We start from the raw sequence: 26,501 nt of genomic DNA, 5'->3' as shown, positions 1-26,501 counted from the left end.
TTGACACAAATGGCCTATCAAATCCATCTTCACTTCTCTTTAATTAACACCAAAACATGTAAAAATTCAGGCATTTACCAGAAAATACTAGCAGAACTGATTGCATCTCAGATTTTGACAAAGGCCTCCTTGAATATATAAGTCGTTCGCTATATAAATATTCAAATCACATTACATTCCCATGAATACCTTTAAGTTAGGATTCTCTATTTCACCACCCATCTTTTATAGAGAAATATTTTTTAAATCCACCTATTTGAACATTCCAATCATAGTTTGCAAATATTGTAATTATGTTACCCCATATCCTTTATATAAGGGGACCCAAGCAGAAGGGCCTCCTCAGATTCAGTGCTACCTGCCCTCCAAAAATAGAGGTCACCTCTCCAGAGGTGTCTGTCATCGAGATTTGTCAGACAATATAAAAGCTGTCTGTCAGGACATCAGGACACCTCTGATGCCTTTTTGCAAGTACTTAACTCAGATCATGTAGACCTCTCTCTACCCCTGTTCACTTGTATTTGTTTGATTGCATCACCCTGCTATCGTGCTTAATTTTTAAAATGATTAAAAAATTCTGGCATGTAGATGAGATTCAATCTCCCACACATGCTGTGAGCCTATCAGTAGGTAACTGAGGTAAATAGCAAAAAAGCACTCTACTGAACAAGTAAACGTGAACTAAGCATGAATTTGAGGGTTGTAGAAAAGCAGTAGAGAAGTTACTTTGCCTCTTCTCCTTCCTGTCTTGTTTTTAGCATTTTTTCCCCTTCACAAAGGTCTCATTGTTGAAGTGACAGCAGAGTCCCGAAGCAGAATGGATTATTTCTCTGCCTCTTTCCATCTGAGGCATAACCTACCTGTGCTGCTAAAAGAGCTCTTTTCTGTCGATTTTCATTAAACCCGTTTCTGGAAGAAAACAAAAAGAACTTGTATAGTCAAAGGCCCCTAGGCAACCTGAACAAGCCTTTCCCAAGAGAGAGCTGATGTTTTCCTCCTGATTTCCATCACTTTATCAAAGAGGTCTTTCTTGGTTGAACATTTAAAAGGTCCCCCTCCCCTTTTGGAGGGGTTAGATTTGGGTGGCGGTGCTGTATCCTTTTACAAAATTCAACAGTGTCCCCAAATCTCTCCGGTCTCTGATGTAAACTGAATTTTAGGAAGGAACTCGAAGATAGAGAAGTAAACAAAATAGCGTAATTTCGTAACACCAATACACGATATTTTCTCCACATGACCATAAAACCCGTGAGTTAAGTATTCGCCAAGAGCACATTCACTTTTTCCAGACATGATATTCACTTCTCTCCCTTTCCATGTCATAAAGCACAGATTAACATTAGTGTGAATAAGCACATCAATCTGTGATTTATCAAAATCAAATGAGGAATAGAATTCTGCTTTCCATCAAGCAGATCGGTTTAGTTCAAAAAGTGATTTTCATTATTTAGTGCTAGAACAATTTTATTTTTATCATTAAAAATTGTTTTACTCTATGCTAAGATATAGCATGATTATAATCAACAATGTATATTAATAATAAGAATATAAAAGGGGGGATTATTGAACATAACTTCTTTACAAATCTTTGAAGTGAAAGTATTATCTCCTTAGTATCTACATCATTGGACCCCACCAAAAACTCATCTTATAATTAAAATGAAAGGAAAAAGTTTTTCTTCATAAATAGGGAGATGAATGCCTGAGGATTTTTAATTTGTGGAAATATTTTAAAGAACTACATCTCATGCCCTTATTTTGTAAAATACTTAGTTTATTTTTTTTCAAAAGCAGATACATTTATCTGCTGAGCTCTGCTTATTCCCATTAACTTATGTTTTAGAGGACAGAAAGAACAAGAAGTACTCACTTAGATACTTTCGTCAAGATGGATGATGCACAAATATATCCTGCCAGAGATAAATATACACATATAAGAATGGGGAACAAATTATCCATATATGGAGGTCATATGTTCTGGTTACTAAACAAATCATTGTAACCTAAATTCTAAAACTTAGTCTAAGTTTTGCTGGGAGTTATTTTGCATTTTCTAGAGGATGTTGAGCAGCAAATTCCCCTGTGAGTCATCAAAGTAACCGGTAATCCAGACAGAAGGAACAGTGTACCTAGATTTGTAGAGACATAATAAATACAGTGGGAGAAGCACTAGATTTGGAGTCAGAGCTCCAAATTTTAGTCTTGGTCCTACCACTTAGCAAATGCCAAGTTTAAGCAAGAGAGCAAACACATAAAAAAAAATGATGGTGCTGGACAAGTCCATCTTTAAAGTCTCCTCCAGCTCTCAATACTCTAGGACATTTTCTCCTTGGAATTTGTCACTACAAGGACTGAAAGATTGAGTCCATGACCCCTCTAGTCTTATGTTTCAGTAATTTCTCTCACTTCCCCTACAAGCTTCAAAATATACAGATCTTTTCAGGATTAAAAACTAATAAGTGGATGTAAATAAATGCTTTCTCCATGAAAATATTCTATACGAATTAATTTATAAATAAAATTGTTATAAAAATCATTGAAAATCAATTTTTAGCCCCAAATGTTAAAGTCCTTCTTACAATAACTGTTCACCATTCTTGGGTTGATGGCATGAAGAAAGTTTAGGTAATCTTTTTCTCTTTATTTATTATAAAATTTCAAATGTTTAAGTTATATCGACAACCATTTTAAATCATCTTTTAGAAAAGAAAAAATTAGGAAAAAAAAAGAAAAGAAAAAATTAGAATCAGAGTTTCTTCAAGTATAGTTACTTATGATAATAAAAGCATGATTTTAACATCTGAAGAAAAGACACAAATAAAAACTAAAGTCCCAAAATTATCTACATTACCAAGAACTTTGAAAAAGATGATCTGGGGGTCATTTAGTATCTATTCAGTCCAGTGACTTCAAAGTGCCTTCCAGTGTAAGGGAAAACTGTTGGTATCAGTTGCAAGAGAGACTAACACACAATAAAATCAGGTAAAAATTTCATATAACTTCTTACCTTGTAATGACAACAGTAAATGAAGCAAGAATATACTCCGAGGTATCATTAAATTGAGTTTCCTCACAATGTTCATTTCAGTGGAGCCTTTCTCCCTGAAATGCAACCAAATTGTTGGTCTTTACTATGATGGCATCTTAGAAGTTGGCGCATTCGTCGAGTGCTCAAATCCTTATAAATATAACTTTGTAACAACGTAATTCAAAAGGAAATTCCAGTCTTTCTAACTACATACAGCATCTGAAGCTTTAGAGCTTGCAGGCAACTCTTTGGCTGAGTCTCTCATTAGTGATGCATGGCAGCTGCTTACCTGAGCCCGTATTAGTTACACCCTACCCTGCTTCTGCACATCATACTCCTTTTTGGCCTATATTAGTCTTTCACAACTTCTAAATAAGACAGCAGCATCAAACCCACAAAAAGCCTGTTGTTATCTCCTGATGTCACAGAAGATAACCATGTTTCCTAATTGTTGATCTGTTATGTGTGTTTTATTCACAATAAATAATTACCTGTTCTTTGAGAAAAAGGGGTGAAATAAAATCGTATCAATTGTTTCTAGAATGTCTAGATGTTCTCGTAACGTTTTCTTTAGAAGTGAAAGGTAAACTAAGATGATGTGCGTATGTTTTCAACTCAAGTCCCATTACAATGTAGTTTAAGTTGCCATATGCATGTGCCCACAGATCTTTCTGTTAAACATCCTACAAACGAAGTAGAAAATAACACAAAAAGCTGATATTCTAATATCTGACTTCACAAAGAAACTAAAGTAAAGTAAAGCCCTGAAGACCCTCCCTTCCCACTCCATTTTGCCATCCTCTACGACAGGTGCCCAGTTAGACAACATAAGAGGGCTTCTTATCCCAGCAGTAAGCACACTCTTCTCTGGAAGTGACTATCTAGGTGGGCATCAGAGAACACCTCTAATATTTCATAATGAACCTTACAGAGATGACCTAAACCCCGTGAATGAGTGAAAGTCATGCTTATACAAGGGGTGCATATTCCCTATAGCAGATCCCATCCACTACCTCCACTATTATCGGACTCATTTTACCAGATGGGGACACAGTGGTAAGGAATGTCTGACTACACAGGAACTACCTTTGAGATGGAAAAACAGGCAGTTAGTTCTTAACGTCTTGTTGTACTCAGACACCTCTTCTGCAATGAGTTTCCAGGGCAGTATCCTTGACATTCTAATATACTGCATGGCAGTATCTAGTATATAAACAGTTCCTTGCCTGAGTCCCAAATTCAATGATCTTTCACTCTTGTTCTAAATAATTTTAATTCCTTTCCATTGCCTACATGACTGTCAATTCCATGAGTCAAGAGATGTTTGCCTACAAATTCATGTTTTTAGCATGAAAACACATTATATAATTCACTAAAAGTGTAAGTACCTATGCATCTGTCTACACACACACATACACACACCCCTGCATATATACACCCATTTTAAATTTTTGATAGATAGGTTTAAATAATTTAAGTATAGTATGTGTTTAACAAATATTTATTGAAAGGTTGTTGGTCATTACTCTTTAATTAGACAATGAATTAATACAATTTTAAACAGATAGGCTTAGCTATTTGTGGTTACACCCTAAATATTTGTCCAAAAATATGTATCTACTCAACCACAATCAAAATTATAAAGTATTCTAGATACTAAGAAGATGTGAATTTTAAAAATTAAGCTTGAAACTTGTTTACAAAACAATAATTTTCTTCCAAAGATTTTTAAATTAAGAGCAGCAATTTCGTTTATGCAGAATGCTTATTGACTCTTTCTGGAAAGGGTAGAAATTGCACATAACAAATATATGTTACTAAGCCCCCTCCTTAATTTAAATAGTTTTTCTTGGCGTCATGCCAAGAAACTATTGCTTATTAGTTTCCCATGTAAGTCAATCTAAAATATGAATAATCTATAAATCATACTTTAGGATTTTTCCCTCTCTATTAATTGTTTGACTTTTTTCTTTGAACCTAAAATTTTTCACAAGTGACACACATGTGGGAAAATCTGAAAAGGAAACCAAGGTTAAATTTCATGATTCAAAAAAATAAACATTTCTATCATACTCATAGATTTTTCTAAACATTACCAGAACTTGATGAGAAAAGGGTTAGTAAACAGCAATGTAAAGCCAAGTGAAAAGTATTTATTTCTAATATAAACTTGGATATTTTATGTTCTTAATTCAAATGTAACAACTTGGAACTTTTCACCTCAAATTTCATACAGTATGTTTAAACTTCCGATTCAAAAATATCACAGCCATTTTAACTTGTTAAAGTTGAAAATTCCAAGCCTATATCATCTGGCATTCTTATTACTGTTTCTCTGGTTTGAACTATGTGCATTTAAAAACTAGAAATTGTTTTGTCTGGTAAAGAAAATAATAGAAATCCTAACAGAAATATTCGGGGTGACTATTCTTTTGTAGATAGAGGTTTCAGGGATGCTTTTTTCTATTCCTCCTCCACCCAGTATTATAGAAGTTAGGAGATTAGTAAAGGAGAGTGAACAGTGGCAAAGAAAACAATACAAATCCCAAGGTCTTTTTCAGCTAACTACATTATGAACTCATTACGCTAAATGGTAGGCTGCGTGAAAATAGGCAAAATAGACTTCCATGAATAGCAACAATAGAACAGAGAGTTTAGATAAAAGATTAGACCCAGAGCCACAAGAAAGGAATTTATGACTGTTGTTACATGTAGTTATTACTGTCAAAATTTAGTTGACAGCTTTTATATTTCATTCTACTGTGACAAAGGAACTTTGGCAAAAAGTGAGTCAGCTACCAGCTCGTGAAGAGATATTAAGTTCATAAGAAGTCTGAGGAGACTACATAATGCATGGAATACACAGTTCCCTTTCTGCTACAAGAGCACTGCACATTTTCCCACATGGAACATGATCTTTAGAAAGTCGACACCTGACAGCCTACTGGCCTCAACATGCCACATTAAAAACAACTGGCAAAAATGGGAAAATGTTGGCCTTATACATCAATAATAAAAAGGGGGAGTGTACTTTTAATGAAGTTCATTATCCTTGAGAAAAAGCAACGTCTTTGGTGATTTATAGAGCCCTCATTTTTCATTCATTGAGACCAAATCTAAAGTAGATAACGTTTCATTCCCATCATATCATATTCTACCAGTGAAATGCAATTATTCCTCACTTGCTTTACTAAACCTAGCACATTTCAGGTTTAGTGATTTTATCCGGAATTTGTTATCACTGAGCAAACAAAAAGAATCCTATATCTTTGACATGATTTTAACCACCTGAACTTAACTGCATTATAAGATAGTTTTGCAGTATTGTATTTGTGCTCTCAGGGGTGTGTTGCTTGGCAATTTCCGGGATTTTTCATGTAATTTAATTTACAAATGGCATCTGTCTTAGCTTTTCTGAAGAAAAACATGATTATGTGTCATAAGCAATAGGTGTGTCTGTCATGATTTCAATTTAAAGCTGACTCCCAGAAGTTAATGTGTTATATTTTACAGGGACATTCACTTTTCAGGTTACTATGATGCCATTGATTTGCCATATCTAACTGGTATCTTGAAAGAAGTAATATTCCTACAATTCCAGTTTCTTCTTGCCAATATTTTAATACCAAGTTTAAGAAATAATACCAGTATTTCCTGCACTTCGTTCTCTAAACTCCTATAGCACTGTGCATTTACACTATATAGTGTAATATATAACACACTAAATATAATAACATAAACTAAGTTTGTTTCTCAGATATTCAATTTCATGTTGTATCTTCAATCATCTTAGATGTTCTTATTTTAGAGTTGCTGAGGGATAATGATATCTGAAGCTTTCAGGAGGATGAAGGATATAACCCTGTTGTTTGTTGCATTTTCTTCTCATGCCTAGGGTGAATTACGTCATGGGTTTTGTAATTTTGAATTTTAGGTCCATGTCTGGAAGGTGTTTTCTATGCGAATCTTCTACTCCAAAGCTGAGAACGTACCTCTCTAAAAAAGATTTTGCATCTGTATCTGTCAGTTGCTCCAAGAAATTTCAGTGATATCTCTTACATTCTTGGGAGCTCATCCAACCACTTAAATGGATGACTATTTTATTTTATTCAGCATATTCAAGTATTTCATACCTGGCAAACATTTAAATCATTTAATTGCCATATTGCCAAAAACAGAACCACCAACTATCAAAAATCATATGATGTTATTTTCTAAGTGACTAATTTACCACTTACTTTCCCAGCTGAATTACAAACATGTGATATGGAGCCATCTATGATTCACAGGTAAATACTTACCTAATTCAACTCTACTGATTTTATCCAAGTTATTCAAAGCAAACAAATATAAGTTTATAAAGAAAGTATATCAAAACATCGCATACTTGGATCAAGTTATTTAAAATATAAAAGAAAACCAGTCAAATATTTAAATGTCATAGTTGGATGACTCCATATCACATCAAGATTCCAACTTAGACACGGGACAACCTGATCTGTGACAACTACTGCAACAGCCACTGGAGAGTCAAACATCAGCTTATCATCTTCCGCCTTCCCTAAACTGGCAAAGTTGGTACAGAAAGCTGTCTTTGGAGACACAGCATCACTGTGGTTTTCAGCATAGCACAGATAAGTATGAAAACATAACTTAGAAGAAACCAAGCCCTTTATTATTATTTGAGAGTTGCACAAAGGTCGGATAATCTCATAAAGAAATGTTTCCCCCCTTATCTTGACATGCCCCATTCCCTGGCTCCCAGCCTAAATTAGAGTCTTGCTGAGTTACATGCAAAATTGTTATCATTATCTCGCGAAAGCTGCAGTAAAAACAAAATCTTCTCTTGGAGGGTTTCCTTTGGTCTTCTCTTCTAACAAGATAAGTTTACCTTAGCATACAGTGATGCTTCTCAAACTTTGGTGGGTACAAGAATCCCCTAGGGAGTATATTGGAAGCACAGATTTTGAAACCCACCTCCACTACATTCCATGTTTTCTGATCCATGAGTCTAAGTGGATTAGGCATCTGAATTGTAATAGAGAATCTAGCTTTGGGGAAATTACATACCAAACTAGTTCCTTCTAGTAGGAAAGAGGAATGCAAGTAAATTACAAATATGGGAGCACTGACTGATCCCATTGGAGGGGAAAGCTGTAGAGGCTAGAAGAATTAAGTGGAAGCTGGAGGCCAGTCTCACTATCCACTAGTGAACAGCTCCTTGTTTGGGAAAATAAAGTCATGATGTTATTTAATTTGCTTACTCTTTCCACGCTCTTTATGCAGAAAACCTCCTCCCAGAGGCAACAAATCTTGACTATCACTGTGATAGGTGGAATAACCCCACAAAAACATCCATGTCCTAATGCCCAGAACCTGTGAATTTTGCCTTAAAAGAGACTTAGGGCGCCTGGGTGGATCAGTAAGTTAAGCATCAGACTTTGGCTCAGGTCACGATCTCATGGTTTCTGAGTTTGAGGCCCACGTCGGGCTCTGTGCTGACAGCTCAGAGGCTGGTGCCTGCTTCAGATTCAGTTCCCCCCCCCCGTTGCCCCCCCCCACCATGCTCATGCTCTATCTCTCTATAATAAACACTAAAAAAAAATTTTATCTGATGGCAAAAGAGACCTAAAGATATAATTAAGTCAATGATTCCCTTAACTTAAATTCTTGTGGGCCCAATGTAATCACAAGAAGCCTTATCAGTGAAAGTGGGAGTCAGAAGGATTAGAGTGAAAGAGAAATTCAAAGATGGAAGAAGCAGCCACAAACCAAGGATTTGGGGGAATTTTCTAGAAGCTAGAAAATTCAATGGAATGTATTTTCCCCAGAGCCTCCGGAAAAAATTCAGTCCTGCCAACATCTTGATTTTAACCCAGTGAAACTCATTTCAGACTTCTGATCTCCAGAACTATAAGATAATAAATTTCTCTTTTAAGTCACTAAATTTGTGGTAATTTGTTATAGCAACAATAGGAACCTAATACACTCACATTCTCTAGCCACCAGGGATAGGCACATGACATTAAGTAAAATAATGTATAATTGTCCCTCAACTGATCCAATTCTCTTTCTCAGGTATTGAAATATATATCACATAGATAAAAGTTACATGTAGTCATAAGATTGTGGGCCTTGTAGTTTTGTGGTCATACAGAATTAGAGGGTAGCTCTTTTTTAGTCTCATGCATAGTTAAATAAGCAAAGGAAGCTATTCTGCAAAGAGAAGTATGAAGATTGGAGCAGATGTTTAGAGGGAAGCAAAGAAATACGTGATGGAGAAGATACTTCACCACATTCTGGTTTCCATTATCACATCAATCCAATAACTTTGTTTTTAATTGAGTTAACTTGGTTAGAATTTCATTCCCTGACATGCAATGATCCATGACTGATATAGAGGATCTAAGAAAAAGGGGGATGACTGTGATGGTTGATTTTATGTGTCAACTTGACAGGACCACAAGATGCCTAGATATTTGGTTAATATTATTCTGAGTGTGTTGGTGAAGGTGTTTCTGAATGATGTTAACATTTGAACTGGTAGACTGAGTAAAGTAGATTGCTCTTCCCAATGTGGATAGGTCTCACCCAATCCACTGAAGGACTGAAAGAAAACAAAGGAAACAAAACGAAAAGAAAAGAAAAAGAAAAAGAGAAAATGATAGGAAAGGAAAGGAAAGGAAAGGAAAGGAAAGGAAAGGAAAGGAAAGGAAAGGAAAGGAAAGGGAAAAGAAAAAAATATGAGCAAGGAAGAATGCCCTGTCTGTGCCTGACTGTCTTTGAGCTGGGACATCCATCTTCTCCTGCCTTCACACTCACTCAGATTCAGACAAGAACAAAACTATAGGTTCTTCTGGGTCTCCAGCTTGCTGACTGTAGATCTTAGGACAGTGGCTTTCTGCTGAGGGATACTATAAATTAGATGGGGGTTACTATTCCAAGGTCCCCCAAATCATCTGCTTAGACCTAAGAAAAACTGGAGAACTGTGATATATACATACCAAAAGAGGTTAAATTTTCCCAGGGACACCTTCTTTAAAAGTTTTAGATAAGAAGGAAGATGAAAGATGTGAGTAAGAACCCCAAGAAAAACAGAGGTGAGGCATTGTGAAATAGTCCCATTACCACTAAGCATTGTTCTGAGTCTAGCTCATTCTTCTGCTGTCCAAGAGCCAGATTCAGGAGAACCTGGAAGTTAGACTTCCATTACAGTACTCCATTGATGGGAGTCAGGGTGACTTCAATGACAGGGAAGCTGTGACAAGATTGGAAATTTGGGAGACCTTTTTTGACACTGAGTGTCTTAGGGATGAAGGCACTAAGAATTCTATGTTAGTATGTGGACAACAGCAGGCATGAATATTGTTGGATAGATTAGATTATTGTTCTCAGTTCCTTGTTCATATTCTCCTTGTGGAGAATTATATGTTTTCCCTTTTTTATATGCTTTTTACAATACCTCTCCCTGAAGTAGAAAAAAGTATATTTCCCCTCCATGTTGATGGTTAAATTGGTCATGTGACTTTCTCTGCCCAACTTAAGCAAAACCTTTAAGCTTTCAGAGTTTTGGATTGTTTTCTTGCACTTCTGCTATCTACTTTCTTGGATTGTTTTCTTCCCCTTCTGCTATTGTTTTCTTGCACTTCTGAAGAAGAAGAATATGTCCTGGGTAGCCACTAGTCCAGGAAGAATGAGGAAACATGTGGAATCGAGACTAAAACAGACTCTCAAAGAGCTGACTCCCATGGGCCAGAAATTAATGTGTGGTATGCCATTGAGATTTGGGGTTGTTAGTTATATGAAACATTATGGTAGCATCAACCTGACTGATTTGGAAGATTCAGTAGGCTTAGTGCCCCAGCATCTGGGGCACTTTAGGGATGATGATGTGGGCTCACTCTGGCTAACACTCAGGAAGGCTTTCTCTTCAGGGTGGTCTTTCACTAGGTCAGGAGGAAAATACCTAGGCCCACTTTCCTTCACAGGTTATGCTCAAGGACTACTACTTCTGGGAAAACAGATGGGAGAAGGCACAGGATTGTAGCATCTCTGTAGACAGAGGAGAACTCTTACCCACTCTTTTCTGGTAGAGCAAAGTTAACTTTTGCTCATGTTTTGCTCATCTTCTAGATTAAGTTTAACATCACCCCTCCTGTGCACTCCTTCTCCGACTTCAAGATGCTCAGCCTTTTCTGTGATGGATCATCCACACCATGTCATTGCTCTCAGCACAGTGTATATTGCTTTATGGTCTGTCTCACCCGTTGTGGATTTCTGAGGACATGGGACTCATCTTAATCTCTTCCTTTCCTCATTGTCTAAAAAATATTCATTAGTCAAATAAATTAATGTATTTCTCTGATATAAGACCCTTGCAGGAGTAGAGTTTTCAAAGCTCTTCTCTTTTGCTTATTTAAGGCACAACCACATCCAGTAGACCCAGATAAATGCCTCCAAGTGGATGAATTCAAGCATTGTCCCCACAGGTCAAACTAACATATTTGAGTTTGTAAAGTCAGTGAGCCCAGGGTTCGAGGAGACTCAGATGAGGGCTCTCAGTCATTGACAAACACCTGTTCCTTTGAATTCTGAATAAAGATCACAATTCCAACAGTTTTTAAGATGAGAAAGAAGGAAGACTACACAGAGCAATGGATGAATCACAGGACATATTTTCATGGAGAAAGGCAAACCATTAAATATCTCTTTCTTACCTTCCCTTGCTTCCCCAGAGCCACATTTATCTGTGGAAACATAAAACTAAAGCAGAGCACTGGCTTGCCTCTCAGAAAATTGCACTCCCGCTCTCCACTACTATTTGGCACTTACTATTTAACTAATTTATATTGCTATTTATCTTTTATGACTATGCCTATCACTTCTACTAGATGAATAGGTGATTGAGAGCTATAAGCCTGTATGCCCCACAGGCCCTCACGCTGTGTTTGATATAAACTTATCGTTAATAAATGTCATTAGTGGTGATAGCAATAGGATGTTAATGATCATCTCCCTCTTCTGGTATGTTCACAGAGGTTGGTAGGCAGGATTAGAGGGCGGGATGGTGTGGGCTGGGAAATGAGGTTAGGAAGGGAGCCTAACCCAGATCGTGGAAAGTCTTATATTCTGTGTTAAATATGACAGACTTTCTCCCGCAGGCAATCGAGATCTGTTAGAAATTCCAGTGGCCATTTTTTTTTAAAAAAGCTCTTTGATAGCAGTATGCTACATGAAGTTGAATTCAACATTTCAGAATACAACATCTGGCTTACTTCTTTGAATTTAGTTGCTTTCATCTTCACACAATATCTCACAAAAACTCTCCTTTTCATATAGATGACAAGACAGAAACCCCTCGAAGCAGGCAGAGGGAAAAAATAAGAGATAGTAAAAATTATAAATAGTTACTCATATAAGTTCCATAATACTTACTAGGGGTGAAACATTACATTAGATGGTATGAAGATTAAACATATAAAGATAAAACATATACAAATCATCTCTTAAGCTAATTTAATGGGTGATCTAAGTGTAGGCAGAGGAAATAGAAAAAATGAATACAATAGCCTCCTTCCTCAAAGATTACAATCCAGTGAGGTCAATGACATTAAAAGTAATTATAAAATTAAGTATTTAATTGTAACTGTGGTGTGTGTCCTCAAAGAAAGTACCAGATGCCTTGAGAGAGTCTTGTAGGAAAGAGGAAGGTCAGGAGGAACTTCTAAGAGAAGCTTACTTTGAAATTGAGAATTGGAGTTAGCAGGAGAGAACCAAGATGTTACCAAACAGAGAAAACAGCTTATTGAGATGCCTTAAGAAGGAAGGAGCCGGGTAGGTTTGAAGAAATACAGGCTTAGTACAGCTGGAGCAGGGTGAGTTAGGGAGGGAAGGGTGTAAGTCTGGGACATGAGCGCAGCAAAAGGAGGTCATTCAAGTGCTTTGGGCCATTTTCAGAATTTTGGATTTCACCCCAAGAAGAATAGAACCTAGTGGAGAGTTTGAAGCAAAGGAGTAATATAAACAGGATTTTACATATATGTGTATGTATGTGTGTACATATATGCATATTATACACACACACATATATATTAATATATACACACATATGTACTTTATATATATACACACACACATATTATCTATTACATATATCTATTTGTTTTAAGATAACTCTTTATGCAAGGGGAACAAAAGTAAATGCAGAAAAAAAGCCAGAGATGGTTAAGAGATGATAGTGATTCACACTAGGATGGAAGATGTGAAAGTTGAATAAAGAAACTAACTCAGGACATATTTAGAAACAGAGTCACAGAATTTCGTAGTGAAGCAGACATGGTGCATGAGAAGAAACAAGATGTAAAGGATGATGTTTTCTGGTATGATTACTTGAGTGGGCAGTGGTGTCCCTTATGGAGATGGGAAACCCTAGAGAAAGAGCAGGTTTGAACAGATGTGAAGTCTGTGGAGAACTGTCTTGTTCCTTTGTTTACAGAGATGCAGGTACTTATTTAAAAGCTGTCAGGAAAGATACCAACAAGAAGTAGTTACCGAAGATACAAACATAAGAGGCTGCTCAAAATAGACCAGTTCTTGACCAGTAGGAGAGCTACCTCTTAAGAAGCTTCTAACCCAGAGGGTGAGAGAAATTAAGTACATGTAATGGGGATACTGTTTCAAATATAATTAATATGTTTTTCTTTTTTGTGATTTCATGTGTATGACTTTCTCCCAAGTTAGAATGAGGCATGCATCTGCCTTGGAGATTCAGGTTATTTTATCCAGGAAACAAAGAGGAGAAAAGTAAAATACAATATTCAGCTTTGAACATACAAAATGGGATATTTTTTGTCTGCAGAAAGACAATTAATTTCAAAATCAGGCTTTTCCAAGAAGGAAGGAGATTTTTGATACTCTTTATCCCCCTTCTTATATATTAAGAGGCAGGACTGAGGACTGGATCTCAAAGTTCCATGTGATGGAGTTCCCACTGAGGTAAGAAGACGAAGGATTTAGTCAAAGCCCATCACCCACAGCCAGATGGAATGCGGAAGGAAATGAATCAGAGGTAGGAAAGAATATGATGCCGCCAAGGGCATGCTAATGGTAGAAGCAAAGTATGGAGAAGCAAAGGGAAGACCTGAGTTCAGCTCTCCGGGGCAGCCCTCAGATGCCACTTGACAGATGAGACCACATGTCTCCATAGGAATGCTGTGGCAAGCACATGAGAGTCTGATTTCAGAGCTAGCAAGAGGGCCATTCTTTCAGAAAGAACCACCTTGGTGGCAGAAAGTCTGCAGGTTGGACTTTGTCGCCTGGGACTCGGAGACAGACCTCAAACTCAAACCAGTGAAAGCTGAAGTTGGACTCATCAGAGAAGATAACCAGAAGAACAAAGCAGAAGTTATAGCAGCTTCCATCAGCAGTTGCAAACATCAGCAGAACACTAGGGATAAAACACTAGGGATGTGACAGCAGAAGTGGCCAGCCCTAGGAGAAGCTCAGACCAGCCACTCGCTGCAGGGACCCACACTGCTCCAGAAAGCACTGTTGGGAAAGCCAGTCTCCCAAAGACCAAGAGAAGTGAGCCACACCCCACCCACACACCAAGATGCCAGCGAAGGAAGGTACTGGAATTCTGAAGGACATTTCCTAAGCCATCCAAATAGAGCAGTGGATGATGGTCATGGGGTCAACTACAGTAAAAACAAACAAACAAAAAGAACCTAATTATTCATTGTACATATGAGTACAGAGTTAATAAATAGTAGGCCCCACCAAATTTATGAAAAACAATAATATTACATCAACAATGAGACATGCCTCATAAGGTGTGAAGCTGAAAAGCTGTATCATTCTGGAAGACAGAACTGTGGCAGTGCCTGGGACAGTTGCATTTACCACATGCTGCGAAAGACCAGAAGGCAGAAAATAAGCAGTGAGCAAGGTGAGAGGGGCTGCAGTTCAATGTGATCTCAATTGACTCAAGCTTAGTAACCTACAAGCTTAGTAACTGGCTTTCAGGGGCCAGGAGGAGCTGGTCCCAGCACACCACTCTATTCCAACCCAGTTAAAGAGCCATGATAGGGCAGCATCTATATCAAACTCTAATTTGAGCAGATCCCAAAACTGGTGGGTTTTTACCTGTCCTTCTACCTGATTAACACCCATCATGACCTTCAAAAACAAAAGTTACATTAACAAGTCAATTATTAGGTTGAATTAAATCACATAAATTCCATTCTACTAACCAGCCTTGCTATTTTCTTTTTATTGAAGCTAGCTTACATCCAGGACACTGGTTTCCCTTTAACCTGAGTTTGTATTTGACAAGGTAATTTTTCTTCGGTCACTCTATGAATTTGCCAATAAGGAGGCACTTGCCGCAATCACAGAAAAGTCCTCTGTTGGCCACTTTTGAAAGCCAGTATGCTCGCTTTCAGGCTTTAGAGCATTCCTTTCCCTTGCTTTGCCAAGCTGAGCTCAACTGCAAATTCTGCCTTAAAATGTTAAGATAAGAATGGCCTGTTTCTAGGAGATTTCATTGTTAAAACATGAGACTTGTCAGCTCATAAATCATATCATACTGCATTATTCCAAGATTAGTTGTAATAGCCTAAAGAAACTTTTATAAACATCGGACTGCTTTTTAAAAATTATATTCTGAGATACAGAAAGGGGGTAAGTGTCTACTTGCTGGGTACATGAAATGGCATTATAATATAAAGAAAAATGAGGTTTTTGCAACACATTTTCTAAATAGCAGGGTTAAGTCAGAAGCTTTTGAGAAGGAATTTGAATGGGGAAAATAATTTTAAATGACTTATTATTTCACTGTTATTTTAGTCTGACTCACATATTTCTATGTTTTGTGCTTGTACTACTTTACCAGTTTGGAAGATTTTTTTCCTCACTTCTAAGAGGAAAACAAACAACAGTTTATTATTCATTAAAAAATAATTTCTTTGGAGAGAGAGAAAGTGATAGTGAGTGAGGGACAGAGACAGAGAGAGAGAGAGAAAAAAAATCCTGCGGAGCCCGAAGCGGGGCTCAAACTCATGAACTGTGAAATCACGACCTGAGCCAAAGTTGGATGCTTAATTGACTGAACCACCAGGCACCCCTCATTTAAAAAATTTTTAAGATTAAAAAAAAAACCTGAGCAAAATAACTCAGTATTACATTTTATCATCAAAAAAAAATAAACATGAATGCTATACTAAACTATAGTTTTAGGGCGCCTGGATGGCTCAGTCGGTTAAATGTCCGACTTCAGCTCAGGTCATGATCCCAAAGTTCATAGGTTCGAGCCCTGTGTTGGCCCCTGTGCTGACAGCTCAGAGCCTGGAGCTCCTGCTTCAGATTCTATGTCTCCCTCTCTCTCTGCCCCTCCCTCACTAGCACTCTGTCTGTCTGTCTCTCTCTCTCTCTCTCTCAAAAAAATAAATAAAACATAAAAACAAATAATATAGTTTTAGAGTACTCTAAGGTATAATATTATGTAAGGGAAAACTTTTTAGACAACAAATATTTATTACAGTAGTGTTGTCACATTATTCTTACTAGAATTCAAAATTTGTCATAGCTCACTTTCATCATAGTTTATTTTTCCTATATGAATCAGTTTTAAGTTACTTCTGGTGACTTACAGTGACTCTGTTGGGTGATTTAAATTTCTAATAAGAAGGTCTTGCTTATTGTTGAGTAGATGGTAGTTGCTGGAATCACTTAAGGCTCTTTAGTTGCGAGTATCAGAAACTAACTCTGGCCAACTTAAGCAAAAGGGGAATTATCAGAAGATTATTAGAGATCTCACAGAACTAATAGGAAGATTGAAGAATCACACTTAGATTTTGCAATATATGCATGTATTAAATCATTCCGTTTTACCCCTTAACCTTACACAATGTTATGCATCATTTATATCTCAATAATAAAGCTGGGAGGAAAATCATGCTTAGTGCTATGAATATTAGATTATCACTTAAGAAAAATGAATTCCAGAGGCACCTTGGTGGCTCAGTCAGCTAAGCATCTGACTTCAGCTCAGGTCATGATCTAACAGTTTGTGAGTTTGAGCCCCATGTCTGGCTCTCAAATTCACTGTCTCCCTCTCTCTCCGCGCCCCATCCCCCCCGCCCCCAGCTCAAAACTAAAATAAACATTTAAAAAAGTTTTTTTAAAGAAAAATGAATTCCAACTGTTTCATATTTCCTTACAAAAACTCTGTTTAAGATCTGAGATCCCTCAAGTGACTAATTGGGTCATATGCCTAACCCTTGACTATAGAGAAAGAATTTCATGAGATACCTCAACTTTCATTACTAGTTTTCCAAGATTCCATACAGTTGGGGGAATGTAATTCCCAAAAGAAAATTAGTGTCATGAGAAAGAGAGAATGCAGGCTAGACAGCTAAAAAAAAAATTAAAAATAACAAAATAAAACAACAAAGCTTTACTACACTGCTTCCTCAACTTTGTCAGTGCCGTAAAACTCCATTGATACAAACGAAAGGCAGCTACTTCTCTGGGTCTCAGTTTCTTCTTTTGTAAAATGAAAACAGTGTATTAAAAGACTACAGAGTGTCTGTATTTCGCATTCATGATGACCAACTAGGCAGACATTGAAGCTACATTTGGAAGTGCTTCCATCTAGACAAAAGGACTTTTCCTGACCCTTGTGGACTTCTCCTCGCCACCCCTCCATCTCAGTTCTACTTAAGTCTTCAGAAGACATCTGGGGCTTTTCGGGCTCTTGCACATGCCAGAAGTCTCCAGAACTCAATGGATCTCACCTGGAGAACCTGAAAATCAAATATATTTTACTCCAACACAGATGAGGTTAAGTCATGCTGTCTGAAATGCATGTGCTCCATTAAAGAGTGGATGTTCAGGGTAATACATGCCAAAGCTAAGAGTAAGGTTCTTTAACTTATTTTCTGTTTAAAATGAAGTTCTGAAGTTCCTTTCACAAAAATAAGACTATTTATCTTAACAAAAACAAGGCTTGGTGCTCCATCTAGAGGACATTCTGTATTTTCCAGAGGGTCCTTCAGAGATGTCTATTCCTCTAAATCTTGCTGTAATAATTCTACCAACAATTTTCTAAAAATCAACTAATATGTTTTTAAAAACATTTGGAATAAGCCTATACTGTGTATCAGCGAAGAAGACATAATCCTTACCTCCCAATTTCAACTGACTGTTGAAGTAATAACTTTCTTTTTATTCATGAAATATCTCGGTACATACTAAGAACTTACTGTGCTTACTATTGGGAGTTTCATGGTTTAAAAAAATTTAGTATGATTCCTAACAACCACTCACTAGTTTTTTAATAATTTTCATCAATTATCAGAAGCTTTTCTTTTTAATTTGACAGGTACTCCCCCTAATTTAAAACAATACAATGAACAAAGATATACCTTTTTCACTTAGAATTACACAGCATTTACTTTCAAAAAGACCTGCCTGTTAAGAGCACATGCTATTTTTATGTTTAGTTAACAAGAGTGTCAGGTGAGTAATGATTCACAAAACTTTGGAAAAACTTGCTTTTTGTGTGAAATCCAGGATTCATTTATGTGAAATTTATTTATAGATTCATTTATTCATTTATGTGAAATCAAGGTTTCCAGTGTGGAAATTCACTTTTAACTAAAAGTAGCATACGCAAAGTGTCTATTTTCCTGTAAAACTCTGTGAGAAAGTAAAGTCATATGGTAAAGCAAAGAAGAATGGACTAGGAATAAGAATCTGGGAGGGAATTTGGGGGCAGAGGAGTGGGGAGTGACTGACTTACCTTGGACTGAGGCCATCTCAGTCTGGACAGGGTAGTCAACCATAGCTTGACAAGCAGAGCAGGGCCCTCACGTTACTGAACTGATTGAGTTGAAGGTTAAAAACAAAACAAAACAAAACAAAAAACCAACTGCACACGAAGTTCTGTGAGAACGGAAACAATCGCCAAGAAAGTTTTGCTCTGGGGTCTGACTTTCCATACTGGTCTCATCAAAAATTTACCATATGTCCTGAGGGTATCCACCAGAGACAAAATAATGTATTGGAAGTTCCAAGATACATAAGCCACGGAAGTAGATTTTTCCCATAGAAGGAAAGAGTGGGGGTGGCAGCATATTCATCTCAATACCTCACTCACAATTGGCAACATATTCTTGAGAATCAATGGTGGTCCTTCTAAGGCATGGCTAATGTAATGATTTACACCCAGAGATGGGTTTCTTGAAAGTAAATCTGGATGAAATTTCCTTTTGGATTTCCTTCATTGAAATGTAAATCTTGTTTAAGTGGATCATACTAGTTAAAGTTGCTGTAAGAGTTCGCTATGCCCTCTCTTGCCACCTAAACAGAGTTCAAAAAATTGCAATGTCACAGAGCCAGTGAGTAGCAGAGCTGGGACCAGATCTCATTTACACTGGCTGACCCTGAGCCATCACTCTTTCGATTACAATGTAATCATCATAAAACTACTATAGAACACCACAGCCTTTATGGAACCAGTTGTCAATGAATGCTTAGTATCCTGTCTCAGGAAGAGGTAAACTGCTTGGATATGGCATTCTTATTTTGAGGAAGACACAACAAACTAAATAAACTTTATAAATTGTAACAATATTTTGGTTCTTTAGGGTAACTCTGAATATATTAAGAGACGCATAAAATGGTTTTGAAAAATTGGCTTAGTGCTTCGCTGCCTTGTGTCAAAATAGTCTCTGGGCAATATCCAATCACTTTAAAGCCACAAAGTTTGTTAAAAACAAACTTAAGGGGTGTCCTAACAGCCAGGATGGACCTATTCTAGAAGATAGAGATAGTGGCCTCTGGCCTGTGGATGGAATCACCCGGCCTCCTCCCAGCCCACTGTCTTTTGCTCACAGAAAGTCTCCCACCTCTGAGAACTAGGCCTGAGCGAGGTTGAGAAAGGGCCGCCTTTGTTTGCTGCAGCCTGACCAAGGATCCTCTGCACTAGCCTGGGAAAAGCATGAACTACAAAACAAAGGAAGAACTATTTTTAAAAAAAGAAACACTAAGAATACTAGCACTAAACAAAACTTGAATTAATTCCCAAACTGAGCTGCAAGGGTTCACTTTGCCCACGGTTTTGGCAGCCTTAAATCATGAATTGATTTTTCCCAAACTGCAAACGTTGATTTGATGCCAGTGATACCTTGATGCCCCAAAGAAAAAGTCGACATCACCTTTAATAATTATTTATGCTTCTTTGAATTTCTTTTTATTACTTTGACACATTAAAATATTTTAAGATTCTACTAAGTGAAGTATGTATTTTACTGAACTGAAGAGGCTCTTTCATGGGTCATTTAAGATGCAGGGCACATCCTGTCCCCAAAGAGCCCAGCAAGTATCAGTGCATGCAGAGAGCAGCCTCACAAGTCACATCCAAATAAAATTGCAGTGAAGATATTCACTTTTAATGCCATTATGTGCCAAAATAAACCACGGAAACTGCAGCATTGTTATACATCCAAACTTAAAATGCAGAAACTCTGATGCTTCAACCTGCTATAAAAAAAATGGTGCCAGAGAAGCTATGGCCAGCTCTGGCAGGATCCAATGTCAGGAGACCCTGTCAACCTATGTTCCCTACTTCTAATCACCTAAGCTACATTGGAGGTCTACTTAAACCTCAGGAAAAAGCAGAAACCTGGTTTTGGTGAGTCTTCCCATTACAGCTGTTTTCGATCCCTCCTGAGACTCCTCCCCATATTGATATCTGACTTCTTAGTTTCACTTAAAACTATTTCTAAACAAAAATGACCCTAGGAGAAAGATGATAATCCATAGGCTTGCTTTCCCTGTAGAATAATGTGGTCCAAGTGCATCAAATAGAGCTTCTCAAAATTGGCCTGCACATTTAGAAAGATCTTAGAGAGCTCCACCCAGATCAATGAGATGCTGCTCTCAGAGTATGGGACCCAGGCATTGTTTTTAAGCTCCCCCAAGTGATTCTAATGCAGCTTTGTCTATGGAGACACCCTGGCCAATGTTCTATGACATGACTTTCGTGCTTAATCCCTTTTGGTCGTCCATACAAACATATTCCAGTTTCAGAAGCTGCCTAGAAATTTGCTTCTTCCAAGAAATGAATTAACACTAAATGATTTTTGCTAAAGGAGACAAGAGAGGTTAAAGAGAAAAGAAAAGCAGAAGAAAGCCAGTTGCATTCTTATGAGACTTAACCAATTTCCCAGCTGCCGGGTCTTGTTTGGTCAATTGGTCAAAGATTGTATTTTCTTTGTTTTATTAAGAAGCATGCTTCAAAGAAAATAAACATTAAGTTAAAGACAGTACTGGGTAAAGAGATTATTCAACTGGGATTCACAAAATCTGGCTCATGTTTAGCAGTTAATAGTTGTGGGACATGGGACTTTGAACTTACCACTCTATGTCTCATTTTCCCATCAGAAAAATGGAATACTACGCAGTACTTCCTTCTTCCAAACTCCCTATTAATCTGAGTATCTATCTGTGATCCATTCATTAAAATAACTTCAAGGATGCCTTGTATTCATCAAAATAACTTCAAGGATGCCAAAAATGATGGGGCAGAACTTTTCCTTATGGACTCACATGTAGACATTAGAGTAGAGAGACCAGATTATAAAATCCTTAGAAGATTAAAAACAGATAAAATAATCAAAGCAGTACTGTGGGAAAGCTTTGCTCAAACTAAAATACTGAAAGGTCTGTGGAGGATCGATTGTTTATGATCCTGTTCTCCAGAGACTGAAATTCTTTGGATACACCAGATGGTTTTATTTATATAGCAAAAGTTCAGCTCTAGTGAGGTGCTGCTTGCAGATTCACACACAAATGAAAGAACCCATATTTTTGGATGTGTACATGTCCTAACTCACAAGTGGGATTTTCCATTGTTTCTTAGGGACCTTTAAACAAATTTTATAGTTCCAAAGTTAAAGAGACAGCCCAACACATTGAAAAGGAACAGCAGCCTCCCAATATAGCAGAGCAATCCAGAGCCTAAAATTTAACACAGGAAAGTTACAGATTTGTAGGGATCTCCTCTATCCAAATGTAGGACAGACCTCATTTAATTCACTCTTTGATGTTCATATACAATCCTATCTCCTCAAATAGCATTCTTGAAAATTAAAAAGAAAACTCAACCCTCTTCCCATCTGAATATTTCAAGCTGCATCCTGTGTCAGCTCCTGGCACTGAGTCAGCCTTGTCAGCCCAATTTAGAGCATATGGCGGTGATCCAACTCATTGTGGCTGTTTGTGGTCCCCAGATCAAATTTCAAAAAAGAAGGGGCAACAATCTGATGACCTTCTCAAGATAGTAGAGAACAACGCTGGTCATGACTGACACCCGATCTTTCTGCTAACATTAGCTCCTAATCAAGAATGGTGCCAAGATTGCATCAGACACCAACCCACAAACCTTTCCGTCCTCCAACAAGAGGTGTGGAGCATCCTGTCACCCGCTGAGTTTCGGTTTTAGAATGCCTTTCCCTTTCAGATCCAAGGAAGTTTGGTTTTATTGACATTTGAGATAAAGTTCAAGGCCTGCCTTAATTGAGCTTTCCTGTTATTTATAGTGCATGCCTATTTACTATTCATTGTCTTTGTACCTAGTGAGGTTCAATGTGATTTGTAACAATGACATGGTTAAAAAGCTCCAAAATGAATCCTAGACATTCACCTCATAATCAAGAAACCTCACTCACTTGGGATCTTTCTCCTGTGAGTCTCTCATGCTGTCATCTTTTCTTAAAAACATGACCATAACTCTTCCGGGGCTCTGAGTCATCTTACCTCTCCACTTCTGCTGGAGCTTCAAGACTGGCTCAGGCAGAGTCACAAACTGGGACCCAGCAAGGTCTACAGAAGTACGCTTTACCTTCCAGGCCAGGCTCCATTTCTTACTTGACCAAATACCAAGTTATCAGTGTGAAAAAATGACCTTGACACTTGCTTCAGTATCCCTTAGATCAAGAAGCTGTCTTTAACCCCACAGGGATTTCAGGGAATACGTGTTCCTTGTTCATCCCCTGAATTTTACATAAAAGTCCATATTGAGGCCTGAAGATTTTCGGAGCTCTGGAAGCATTCAAAGTAACTATTGGCTTTACCCCAGCTCTGAGTGTATGCGTAATATATGATTGGAATCAGTAGAGTTCCAACATTTCTATACAGAGTTTTATCTTCTTTCTATCTCCCCAAACAATCTTTGAAGCTAGATGAAATGAGAAAAAAAGGATGGAATTATTTCACCCTGCCTGTTTGTTTCCATGAGGGTTCTAACCAAAAGGAAAAGATGAGTCATTCAGCATCATTCCCTATTTGGTGGTTTGGACTCTGGACTACTTTAACCAAAAGAGGGCAGCACTCCATGGGTTTTGAATTCACAGGAGGCAAACCTTCAGTTTCTAACTGAACTCTTTACCTTAAGGGTGGCACTGCACAAGGTGTTGTATGGAATACAGAGATGAAACATTGGGGGAGCAGAACATAGCTGTGAGTTGTGAAGTGGTGAAGGATACATCTGGAAATAAAGAATAGGTTTAGATTGTGAGGGTCCCTTAAATATTAAGCATTTAAACTAGATTTTGAGTGTATTGGGGAGCCACTCAAAGCTTTTCAGCAAGTGAATAATATGGTTAGAACTCTTTGGGGAAGATACATCTGGTAGAGATGTACTGGAGAGACTGAATTGGGTGAGACTAGAGAGGAGGGAGAAAAATTGATAGGAAAATAATACAAAGAATATCCAGGAAGTGACAAAGGTCTAAACCAGAGGCATAGTCGCAGGAATGGAAAGGTTAGACCTGATGGGGGAGGAACTGCAAAGGAGGAAAAAAGCATCTTTAGTGGAGTAGATATTGGGAGAGAAGAACCAAGAAAAGCCCAAAGTTTTACATCTGAGAGTTGAGCATACGTAGAAAGTTTAACCTAAGCTGGAAAGACAGGAGAAAAGAACTTTTTGAAAGCATGTTTCCTTTAGGCAGAGTTAACATTATTATGTTGTCAAAATACAAGTGGTGCACGGTGGAAATACAGGAACGGCATGGCCTCAGGACTATCTTGGAAAGAAGAAATAGCCCAAAATATATACTCCACTGTCTGTTTTGTTCACCTGAATATATGTCCCACCTGCAGATATAGTGTTGGACCTTAGGCCTGTGTTTCTACGTCCTCTTGGTTTTATATAAGTCAGTTTATCTGTCCCTTCATTATACTTTATCTTTGTATCTTATGGTAGAACCACCTCAGATCCTTTTGTGAATAAATTGGGATAAGCATCATTTAATTAATATGTGCATTACATTTTTTTGCACAGACTCCAAAGGCATCCTTCTGTAGCACATAAATTCCCAAGTAAAATTCATATCAGTAACAAAGAAAACTAACGTGCAAGGCACTCAACTAAAAGCTTTATGCATATCATTTCATTTAATCCTATGATTAATAAAACAACCTTACAAGTTCATTCCATTAGTATCCCATTTTATAGATAAAGAAATTGACACCATGAGGTTAATTAACATGTAATATAGAGGCAAGTATAGATGCAAGTAAGAGGCAGATATTGAATTATAACCCAGGCAGCCCGAACTCAAAGTCAATGTCCCCAACCACCTTACCTACCGCCTCCTGTCCAGATGTCCATTGTGTCATCTCTATTCTCCTGGTTCTTCTCTTTTTGTCCATGTTCCACAGTAGGATGCTACTTTTTCATGTTGAAGGAACATTGGCCTCCAGAGCCAGTGTCTTCAACCAGAAAGCGCTGTTGCCTCCATGCACAGAGTATGAATTAGCAGGTTTAAAAAAAAGGCACATAACTCCATTTTTTAAAAATTGAATTAATTCTGTCTCTGAGTCCCACACATCAGGTTGGAAGAGTAACAGTCCCATGCCAATCATTTGAGATACTCAATTCCTCTATCCATTAAATCATTCAGAAATACTCTCAAGATATCAGAAAAAAAATGAGAGGGAGAGATCAAGGAACCATGCTTACTTTTGGCTCTTTCAGTCACTCAATTTGCCTGTAATTAAACATTCCCATGTCTTTTATAACTGCCAACATGTTAGCGACTACTAAGCCTATGGCTTCCATCTTTCCTGTCTTGAGCTCCCGATCAATACATCTAATTGCCTATAGATAAGCCTACAAACACTACAAATTTAGCATATCTAAAACTAAACCAAACTCGTTTCCTAAGACGCCCCATCCAACCACTATCCTCTTTCCTTTTCTATTACTTATTTTAGTGGATGACATAATTACCTACCTAGTTTCCCAGGACCAAAAAAAAAAAAAAGTCACCTTAGCACTCCCACTACTTCAGATCTTACATCTAGAACTTTGAGTCTGAGTAATCATAGATCACCAAGCCCTTGGATTGTACCATCCTGAATTACTGCTATTTGATAGATGATAGATAGATAGATAGATAGATAGATAGATAGATAGATAAACATGTTTGTACACTTTGTGGTCTACACAGTCACCACACTTGAGATTATTAATGAAGGCATCATTTAATTTCCATCATGGGCATTATAGATTTATATTTTTTTACAAAACTTTTTTCACTTTATAGTAAAATAGCTATTATAGTCAATGATATGAATATTTTCCAATAAATAAAGTAAAGTACCTGGAGAAAGAGTACCCTTTTTAAATTTGCATAAAAGTTCCATATGAGCCAACAGTAGACTTGGGTCTTCCTGCTTCTAGACATTCTCTCCAAGTCACTCACACACTGCTGCAGTAGCGATCTTTCCAAATGCAGATTTTTTTCATGATTTTCCTTCAGTGGAGTATAAAGATCTCCATTTTCTGCCTCAACCTACCTACTAATGTGAATCTTCTGCTTTGATCATCTTGAGATTCTTACAATTATTCAAATGCACCTTGCACATCTTTGCACATGCAATTCTTTCAGATTATAATACCAATCTACCCATCCTCACCCCATTCTACCTGGGGTAATCTTCCTTCCAAACCTGCTCAGTGTTTCCTTTTATTTGAATCTGTCTCTTCCCCCACCTTCTTTACCCTAGAAAAAAATAATTGCACTCTCCTTTGTGCCTTCAATCTATCTCTACATTGGCCAATCACATAGTAATACAATTATCTCTTTTTCTAACTGAACTCATACTTAACTAGGAGCTCCTTGCTTTAGTATAACCATGTACTACCTAATTTTTCTTTTCCTATGGTAATGTAAATTGGTACAAAGAGAATTTATTGGATCAAACACTTGGCTAACTAGCTCTACTGCCCGCTGTCTACAATGTTCTTTGAGTTATGTCACTGCCTGCTGGCAAGCTTGCACCCTGGGCTGTGCTGCTTTGTGCTTTACTTGCTGAGTCCTACTGAGTCTCTGTCATATAACCTAAGTGGGAAGTTTTGATAACTAACATTTAGGGACAGAAGTATGGGATTGGGGCCCTATTT

The 26,501-nt window shown here is 37.5% G+C and overlaps 1 protein-coding gene across 1 annotated transcript in view; it reads right to left on the bottom strand.

Moving 5' to 3' along the window:
- The window catches only part of OTOGL (otogelin like), a 141,375-nt gene extending 138,109 nt beyond the window's left edge, over positions 1-3,266 (bottom strand). Inside the window, exons 1-3 of the mRNA XM_027071177.2 lie at positions 3,008-3,266; positions 1,871-1,910; positions 861-909 (exon numbers count right to left, since the gene is read on the bottom strand). Of these exons, the coding sequence (XP_026926978.2) occupies positions 861-909; positions 1,871-1,910; positions 3,008-3,083 (165 nt within the window). The 5' untranslated portion in view covers positions 3,084-3,266. The remainder of the gene's footprint in view (positions 1-860; positions 910-1,870; positions 1,911-3,007) is intronic.
- Positions 3,267-26,501: the final 23,235 nt, after the last annotated feature.

The sequence above is a fragment of the Acinonyx jubatus genome, chromosome B4 (assembly GCF_027475565.1).
Source record: "Acinonyx jubatus isolate Ajub_Pintada_27869175 chromosome B4, VMU_Ajub_asm_v1.0, whole genome shotgun sequence".
NCBI classification, from domain to species: Eukaryota; Metazoa; Chordata; class Mammalia; order Carnivora; family Felidae; genus Acinonyx; species Acinonyx jubatus.
This window is presented reverse-complemented; position numbering and strand designations above follow the sequence as displayed.